Source organism: Penicillium roqueforti (assembly GCF_015533775.1).
Source record: "Penicillium roqueforti strain LCP96 04111 chromosome Unknown scaffold_41, whole genome shotgun sequence".
NCBI classification, from domain to species: domain Eukaryota; kingdom Fungi; phylum Ascomycota; class Eurotiomycetes; order Eurotiales; family Aspergillaceae; genus Penicillium; species Penicillium roqueforti.
In genome coordinates this window covers 1-9,562 of record NW_024067605.1, presented here as the reverse complement: position 1 = coordinate 9,562, position 9,562 = coordinate 1, and the positions used below count along the sequence as shown (strand labels likewise).

Below are 9,562 nucleotides of genomic sequence, written 5' to 3'. Positions count from 1 at the left end.
TTCAGAGAAACGATATCCAAATCAATGCAGTCCGCCCAGGGGAGGATTCCCCACTTTGGCTTACTGTGAAGTGTGGTAGAACTAAGGTAGTTAGTCTCCTACTGAAGCAGGGCAAACGATTGAATATCAACTCTCAAAACAATAAAGATGGCGAAAGCGCCCTGTCAACGGCCGCTAGCTTATCTACACACCGTGAAGGTCATCTTAGAGGATTCCCGAATAGACCTCAATGCTGTAGATAAGTCGGGCAAGAGTTTAATGTGGTACGCTGATTCCAACGGGCATTATTAAGTTATCGAGGAGCTCCTAAAGGATACAAGGCTTTGCATCAATCTGAAACCTATTGGTTCGGTGGTAGGCAAATAGTAGATATTCCAAACTAGTTAAGCGATATAGGGAAGGGGATAGCTGGGTCTGCTTTAACTAAGAATAAACTATATGTTAATATTTGTGTAATACTTCGACTATAGGGGTAGGCCTTTAATAGCCCTCTGCTTTATATAGGCAGACTAATAGCCAAATCTTATCTTATATATGTAGCTGATACAATTTAGCCTTATCTATATTTCTTAACGTTCTTTACCTTATTTGGTAGTCATAAGATCACTGATCGTTAGTCTAAGACCACCGAATAGTTGAGCTATCGTTTATATTTAATCTAGAGGCTATTAGCTATTAGTATATAGTTAAAGCTGTAGTACTAAGGGCTGCTCTCTTTAGAAATTACCGTTAAAATCCGTTTATCTCTACTCTAATACGTTTATCTATTAATCCTTTTGAAGACTTACAGTTCGGTAGACTTTAATAGATAATATTTAACGAACTGTCAACCGAATCCTATAGATATAACGACCTGGAGATAGAATCTTTTATAGTTAGTTATAAAAACTGTGGCTATTTATTCTCGTATATTTGATATATATGGGAGGGCAAAGAAATAGCTCTTAAAAGTAATGAAACGCGTGCTGCGATAAGATAGTAATGTCGAGAGGTACTGTCTGTATATATCCATACCTGTCTTATATATCCTACGGAAAGGGGGAACTAATGAATCCAGATAATCGACTTGGCCTTAATATTGCTCCTAGCTAAGTTCGCCTCCAGCTACTAGTTGAGGACAGATACGCCTGGTTAGTGACGGAATCTAAGAAATTGTTATTACAGTCGAGCTAAAGTAGTGGATCTGTCGGTCTATTTCGGGCTATATATGAAGAATTGGGCCGGTCGCTTGAAGCAGTTGTACCGTAGACCTTGCAGGGTTCTGACTCGGTGATCTAGGGGAAGATATGAGAATTCCTATACCTGCCAGTTTTCCTGGCACTCAACAAAGACATAGGAAGATGTAAGATTGTATGAGGAAGAAGACGGGTTATTTATAGCAAAAATCCGCTAACTGGAAGGCGCGAACTGCGAGCTGGGGGTGGAGCTCGGTTATACTCGGGCCTGGCTAGACGACGTGTATAGCAAAAGCGATTGGTTCTAGGAAAAGTCTCGTCGGCTTTGGACTGAGCTTGAAGCTAGCTCGCTCCGAACTAGTCGGCTAGAGACTGAATTGACGTGTGTCAGAGCGGGAGTCACCGAGGCGATGAAGGCTTTATAAAGCTATGGGAACTAGAATAGTAGCTCGCCGGCGGAAGAACGCGATTGGACTTGATATCAGGAGATATCTCGCGAAGTGGCACTGTAAACCTTGGGGAGAGGTTCTGGTAGGCTGACTTGCTGATATATTGTTTTGTTTTTTATGTCCTGTAAGCATATCAGATGCGAGTATCTGTAGGAATTCCCACTTATCTGATTGAGCCTACTTATCTTATCGTAACCTCGATAAGCAGGAGTGGGTGGATCCCAAGTTGAACCCCTATAATAGGAAATCTTATATTGTTTGTAGTGAAAACACGGCTGTATCACGACCATTATGTGCTTTTACGCGTTGATAGGCTACTACTGATGAGATAGAAGTCTTCTGAGAAGGATCAGCCGCGAATAAACTGTGTTAGAAACGGCAAGTGTGTGTTTGGTTTCTTGAACAGAAAAGTAAAGGGAGACTATTATAGAGATATATATATATATACTCGGATTAAGAGAAGGGTTTCGCCTACTAATGCTAAGCCGTGGGGAGTGACCTAACCAATACCCTATAACCCCAAAAAATCAAGTAGAAAGAAACCTTGTAGGGAATTTACTCCAGTGACTAATTTGAGTGACCTTAGAAAGTATTCCAGAGGTCTCTACGCAGATAATCCTATTACAGTTAGATTTACGGCAAAGAACATCCACACGATGGGATTTCCGCACGGATATATACGCGTGAATATTATGCGCTTCTTATGTGTAACCGAGAAAATCAATTTTGTGGCATGTATCTTTGTTTACCACGTTTACTAGTATTTTTAATTCCTCCCTAGACCCTAATTGCTCAAAGAATTTACTCTGCCTGGTTAGCCGCAGTCTTGTATGATAGACAGGTGGGATTATACTTACTCGTAGTAGCTTATTAACCGACAGTCGGTTCAGATCCTTGGGGAGACTCTGGGCCTTAGGGCTCCATTTTGTTCCTGGAGAGCTTCTTGTTATCAAGTTTTGGACCATGTCAGCCAGGGCTATCAGCTTCAGGGTTACAGCGTCTATCTCAGTCGCGTCGATTTGGTAACTGTGCTCCACCCCCGCTATATATTCCTCGTTAGTATCACTACCCGAAGGTGTTTGTAAACTAGACTGCCCCTTACTTACCAATTTTGACGATACTGGACTCTGTGAGAAAAATTGTGTCGGCGCTTAAGGTAGCCAGTACTCTGCCCTATCTACGGAGATGCTTTATTTATTTTAGGACCTACCAATTATTAGCCGTTAGTTTCTTAATGGTAGCGACCCTTTCCTTTAGAAAGAGGAGGGAGACCGCCTGTACGCCCTATACCTACCGGCCAAACAATTGCGGCGAGGGCTCCTTCGTCGATGGAGTATCGCGACCTTAGTACCTGGCCTATGGATAACTTAACCGCTTCCCACACCAGGAAATCCTGACCTCTATGACGATAATGCTCGAGTAGGTTGGGGAAGCTTCGATGGGTAACCTGGTGCATCGTCTCCACCAACGACTCGGTATGTAAATAAAACGATTGTGCTATATCTACTCTTCCTTAGGATCCGCTTGCTTAATGTCATAGTCTTAGAAAAAAGTGGTAGTAAGCTTGGATATTTCAAATTGCGCGAAATTGCGCCTAGGATATGCGTTGTATCCAGCCCCCCACTATAACAGTGAAATGGTCATTAGTTAACTTTACAAACTAGTAGTCGGAGGGGGTATATACATATATGGATTAAAAAGGCATCTATTCGTCCCGATTCTTTCTGGAGCCAGCGGTCTGGGTTGAAGCTGTCGCAATTCTCACTGAGTAGGTCGGGGTTCCGGTGAATGACCTAAGGATTTACGCTAAGAACTGTCTAAAGTTCCCCTAGAATTGGAATAAGATAACGAATTGATTAAGAGAAGGGAATGGGGAGAAGTCTTACCCCTTCTGCGAAATTTCGGCGGATTGTATCTCTATTGCTAAAAGTCTATACGATATTCCAAATACGTTATCTGCCCCGACCGACCCCTAAGTACCAAAGGCCTGTTCTATCTGTACTCTGACGGCCCGTCAAGACTAGATTTGTGGATTGTGTCTAGACCCTTGTAAGTCCTTCCAAATTCTTCTCTGGGCCACAAATAGAATATCCTTGATCTACTGTCCCATGGGTCGTTCCTGGGATCTGTATCTATCTAAATTCGCGCCTGGTATTTGATTGATACAACCGGTGCTTCATGTGTCCAGGGTTTCATCAATGGGACAGTAGTGTTGCAATCTCACGATGTGGATGGCGATCACGAGGACCTAGCTCGTGGCCATGGTAGCTGAAATAACTCATTTCATTGTCTTGGAAAACTGGACTCGGGTTTCTATTCTAGGCTTTCTAACAGGGTCTAGACTTTTGTATTCTCCGTCAAAGAATACAACTAACATCCTGGATATATAAGGATGTTCATAATGCCTAAGGCGCTAGGTAGCAAAAACTCTAGTAAAGGCAACATCAGTTGGCTAAGAGCAACAGAAAAAAAGTACCGGTAAAGCAGCGCGGGGCTAGGAGATAGACAAACCTGATTCTAGTGGGATCAATGGGAGGCACGTCCTATGGCCAACAGCCGGTACAATCGGATGTCCCTGTCTGCCACAGTCTCCAACCCATTGTTGCGGGGTCTGTTGAAGCACTTCAACCCCCATGAAAGAGACGAGCGACGTGGCTAGAACGGGCAGATGTAGAGTGCCACCGCGTTGGGCAATTTAATTGCAATGTATTTTCTTGCGGTATCACTGTCTTTTCAACAGTTGATGAAGTGGTTAGCCACACTTAACGCAGGTTGTTGAAAGGAATGAATCCAGGTTGAAACTTGACTCTGTAGGCCACAAAGTCTCCAAAGACCATTGCAACGTCGTTTAACTCGCTTCAACGCCCATCAACGAGACAGTGGTTCTCGCTACCATCTGCGCAACTGGTTCCTTGGTAGAAACGTAGCCGAAAAATTATATAAGGAGCCGGATTCCCAGCCAAAAAAAATCAGGACTTCGGTCCTCACACTCCGATGTGTCATGGTGTCCCTCTTGCCTGCGGGCTTGAGAGTCTCCATGGCCACGGCTGTCGCTGCCACGAGCCCAGCGATGTAAGAAGGTGCTTCGCAGGATAGGTCTGCGTCAACAACAATCCTCGCAGGGAGGTGCTGCGTCAACAAGGAATTCCGCAGGAGAGCGCTACGAAAACAAGAATCTTCGCAGGGGAGCGCTGCGCAACCAAGGACATCCGCAGGAGAGCGCTGCGAGAACAAGGAACTCCGCAGGGGATTGCTGCGTTAACAAGGCCTCTAGCGATGTGCAGGCACCTCTTCGCGGTGCTAGGGACCAGTATTCGAGTATTCAACAGTACTCGAAGAAGCAAAGATCTGCGCAACATCTTTATGATCTATTTCGTATTTCGAAGGATCATCATTGGAGGAATGAAATCAGCCCTAGATAGATGCAAATCAATCACCAGAATCGTAAATTCAAGATCCAACCTTCGTTATCGAGTGCCGTATTCCCAACCCTCCTGTCTTCATGGTTTGCGGTCGGCTAGTCTTCCCGCCGCAGTAGAATGTATCTGCCATCAGGGGGTGGAGCGAACAAAATGGTGAGTCTTTTGGTGCGGAGTGGATGTGTTGGCCAGGCGTTGATGGTCGTTGATGAGCGCTGACGATATTATGGACGAGGGTGTTGATGTGTGTATTGTGGTATATGGCCAGGCGGTGAAGTTGAGTGATGGTCACTAGACTTCAGCAAAGCCCAAACAAGCCCATTTCTATGCACACAACTACAATATTGGCATTCATAACCCTGCTGATTAATGTCTGTTTTTTGTGCATGTTCCAGTCTATAAGTCCAGATCTCGGCCCGAGGTTTTCCCCGGCCCAATCCGGGGGTTCAACTCCCAATCCGGGGGTTCAACTACTCCAAGAAGCAAGATAACAAGATTCAACGGCAACGACCTGGTAATAAAAGTCATGGAAAATAATGGCTACACTATAGAGTAGAGTGCATAGGATTTACCAAGAAAAAGTATAATCTGACCAGGATTTTGTACTATTCTTGCACTTAGAGGATAAGTGAGCGTCTGTCATGGATAATACCCCTGACAATACTGGAACGACATGTCAGCAGTGATACCATTCCACATGTCGGTGAAAGACTGGTGGTCCGAGCCGTTTGCGGCATCGTCCCGCAGTCGGATCGTTTCCTTACCCCACCATAGTTCCGTCATAAATAACTAAGGGTCCTCAGACCCCAGGACAGATCTGACAAGAATTAGTCTTGCACCTAGAAGACAAATACATATCGTTCCAGATCTCTCCCTCATTGGACCATTGTATCTTACCTGGTTGACAGGCCTTACACCTGCATACCGTATACCTTTCCAATCTAATTGGCCAATTTGGGATCTTTTTATGACTTGGGGGCTCAGATCAATGAACCCCATGGGATAGGGTGGTAGGCAGTCTAGTTCGAGCGAGGATACGAAAATTGACTGGTATTTCACGCAGGAATGATGCAAGTTGAGGAGCACTATGATGAAGACTGGATTTGAGGGCTATTTACTGCACGGGGCTATGGAAGCATGCAAACCCATCAAACAGATGCCAAGAGTCGTCGTTCCAAGGATGGATCCGCGCTAAACGAAGTCTGGATATGATTGGCCGATGGGAAGTAGGCCTGAACTATTTAAACCCTCTCACAGCCCTGTAGGTTTCTTAGCTTCTTCTCTTCTTGTTTTCTTGAGGCATTCAACTTTTCTCTCCAACACCCGCGCCTGAGCATCTCATGGTCCTGTTCCTATCGAAATGGTACTCTCTATAATTTACTACCTGTTTCTTCTCCTTCTTTTTGCTTATGTGGTGTATCACTTTCCACAGATGAATTCCCCGCCCTCCTCATCCGAATCTGCCCCGTTCAATGATCCAAACGACCAGGTCGAGGAACTGGATAGTGACAAACACTATCATCACCCGGTCTGGCCAAAACGCTGGCATCATCCCGATTTCACTAAAGAGGCCTCCGAAAATTGGGAGAAAGAGCCGTGGTACAGAAGCACGACTGATCGCATCACCCATCGATTCCTGACTAAACAATTTCCATATCATTTTCCATGGGGGTATATTATCTATCGAACAGTCTACACACCTGAGTCTGAGGAATTATGGCCAATCGCCAAGGAAAAGCTGATCCGCGTGATGCACGAATGGATGAAGGGTGAATTACACCATGAGACACGCTATGGGAATGATCCCCGCCCCGAGCAGTTGATAGAAGAGTCTCATAAGGATGTCATCATCTCTGACCCAGGGCGTTGGGACGGTGCTAGTATTGAGCAAGTACGTGCTCATTTTGCCCAGTATCTGCGCAAAATTAAGCAGGAGGAACATTGTGATGATTCTCGCTTTGCTGTCTGTCTGATGATTGATGAGCGATCACTTAACTCTCTTGTTAAGACAGACGACCCTCACGGGGGTTTCGTTGGGGTAGTTGATGGACGGTATGATACCGCAAAGAGGTATGATTCGCCTTTATACCGTGGGTTTATGAGGTCGCTAGTGTGCGCACTGTGGCCTCTTTACTTGAATCTTCAATTCGATCAAATGGAACAGCTATGTCCGAAGGTGCCGGATGGCTGGATTCCTGTCTATGATGAGGGCGATGGGACAGCGCAGGATCAAGATGGAAATTTCATTCCTAAAAACTTTGGTCGGAGACGCCCGGTGCGATCAGCGCAGCAAGGGTGTGGGAGAGGGTAGCCTTTTTGTCTTTTATCTACATAACGAAAATCATCGAGACCGTCGATGCCGCTGTTCCGATTCCACCTCCAAGTGTGCACTTACTTAGAAGTATCATTATATATTTTGAACATTCAAATTGCAGCTGTATCTGGGTCTCATATATCTTTGTTTGGAGGCAGTGGCATATCCTCGAATACCAAATGACTATCAGTTTCCCCGAAGGCTACTTGGGCACAATCATGCCTGAAAATCACATCTAGTCTCTATAGTAGGGAGGTCTACCTAGGATTATCGATGGATTTGTCACGAGCTATTACTCAGAAAAAGTCTGAACGCGGGAGTAGATCTCAAAGAATAGCTGCGGAAACTGGCATTGAGCTGCTCCCTGGAGTCCTTCCTTGGGTGCTTAAGGAAGTAGTCGAATTAGAGAACGACCATCCCGGATTAGGGCCGACACAGTATGCATTTCCAACGATTAAACCGTCGGAACAATTCGAACTTGCGAGAGACGGGTTCACTCCGACAAATAGACTTGAGGTGATTGATTCTTGCAGGCAGATCTGTGCACAAGTCTCTCCCTTCACAGCAACGCGCCACTTGCCACACTTCAAGGTTGTACCTTCAGCGGCAGTAGCATTGGCCGGGGGCGCGACGCGTGAATTTGAATATCCTGTGCTCTCTTCGGGGGCTAGAGTAACTCCCGGAATCGAGGCAGTAGCAGTGTATGTACCTCCTTGAACGCCGAGGCAAATTATGTGGCCCCAGAAGTCAGTTGATGTTTGAAGATTGGAGCAGTCCCATTCAACCCATGAGTTGTATTTCCTCACATCACCACGCTGGCGAAGGCCCGACGATTCGATGGATGTACAGGTGTCGTTGCTCTTGAGGGTGTATGTGGATGCACAGCTGCTTGGTATGCAAAGATCCATCTCTGCAGTCAAGTCGTTGCAGACCATGAGCTGGCGATTGTTCGCCATGACCAGGGAAGCAGATGAAACATTGTATCTCAAAGCGATAGAGTCACATGTGTCACCGGAGACTGTCTGATACGTTTGATTCGAGATGCAGATTGGGTCAGGTAGAAACTCAGGGGGTGCATCTAGCGATGGGGGCTTGGCTGTCGGAACAGACAGTCCACATTTAGCATTGACGGTACCCAACTGATCCTGGAACCCTTCATCATAGAAGGAGTATGACGACCGCTGCATAATTCCCAGCCTCTCGACAAAGCAGAATGAGCAGATTTCCGATTCCGGCATGTCATCTAGGAAGTCAACGGCTGGATATTCGGATATCAAATCTGCCATCATTAGCACTAGCGACTTAGAAAACGAGCACGAGATACCCTTACCATTGCAGTATTCTCCCGTTCTGGTATCTTTGAGACAGGTTTCGTTCCAGCCAGACCAGATCTGTCCACCATATTTGGTGGCAGCGGAATCAGAAACATTGTATCCCTTGCAGTCAGAAGCAACATTATCAAACCAGCGCTTCAATGAGACGCCGCAACTTTCATCACAGACTGATTCTGTGAGAGTGTCATTACCCAATGATCCCCGATAACTCTCAGCCAAAAACAGCCGCGCGTACGAATCACATCCGACTAATTGGGTGAGTGAGGTTTTGCAGGAATCAGGCAGGCCAGTCATCAAATCCGCGTCAGTATTAGCGTCCCAGACATAAAAGCCTGGGAGGTCGCGACCACCAATCACCACCTTCGAGCCTCGGATCCAAGCAAGTAAAGAGGATAAAAATCCATTCTTGTTGTCCTTAGCATAAGTTGGGGTTTCACCCGTCGGGCTCACCATCTCGGAAATTGCCTTGGTGACCAAATTGTAGATCCATGTATCATAGCTCTCCTCGATTTGGAACCCACGGTCTTGGCAAAGGTCTTCATCGACACATTTCTGCGAATAGTCCGAGAACCAACTGTAGAATCCTGTTGAATCGTTAGCCTGAAGTAATGGCCAAGTGTTCTCGCCATCAACTTACCTGCGCCAAGGAGATAAACGGTTGAAGAGTCCAAAATCCGCATACTCCATGAGAAGCCACAAGTCTTGGAGGATGAGGTGCAGTTTGTGAAATCAGGGTCTCCGGGGAATAGACCAGGCGTAAATGGCAAGGGTGCAGCAGGCAATGGCTGGAAGTAGGGAGACTCGGTTTGTATCATTCCCATGACAATATTTTCAGCTTGATATAGCTCAGGTTTGGGGTTTGGGGTTTGGG

The 9,562-nt window shown here is 45.9% G+C and overlaps 2 protein-coding genes across 2 annotated transcripts; one reads left to right on the top strand and one right to left on the bottom strand.

Annotated features, from left to right (window-relative positions):
- Positions 1–6,475: 6,475 nt before the first annotated feature.
- On the top strand, positions 6,476–7,354 carry LCP9604111_9051 (uncharacterized protein; the record flags this gene model as incomplete). The annotated part of the gene is made up of 1 exon (XM_039077263.1): positions 6,476–7,354. One exon carries the CDS (start codon positions 6,476–6,478, stop codon positions 7,352–7,354), a length of 879 nt encoding a protein of 292 aa, XP_038924891.1.
- A 329-nt stretch (positions 7,355–7,683) lies between these two features.
- LCP9604111_9050 (putative 1,3-beta glucanase) lies at positions 7,684–9,512 on the bottom strand (the record flags this gene model as incomplete). The annotated part of the gene is made up of 3 exons (XM_039077262.1): positions 7,684–8,636; positions 8,688–9,275; positions 9,329–9,512. The coding sequence occupies 3 exons, from the start codon at positions 9,510–9,512 to the stop codon at positions 7,684–7,686; spliced, it is 1,725 nt and encodes a 574-aa protein (XP_038924890.1).
- Between the last annotated feature and the right edge of the window lie 50 nt (positions 9,513–9,562).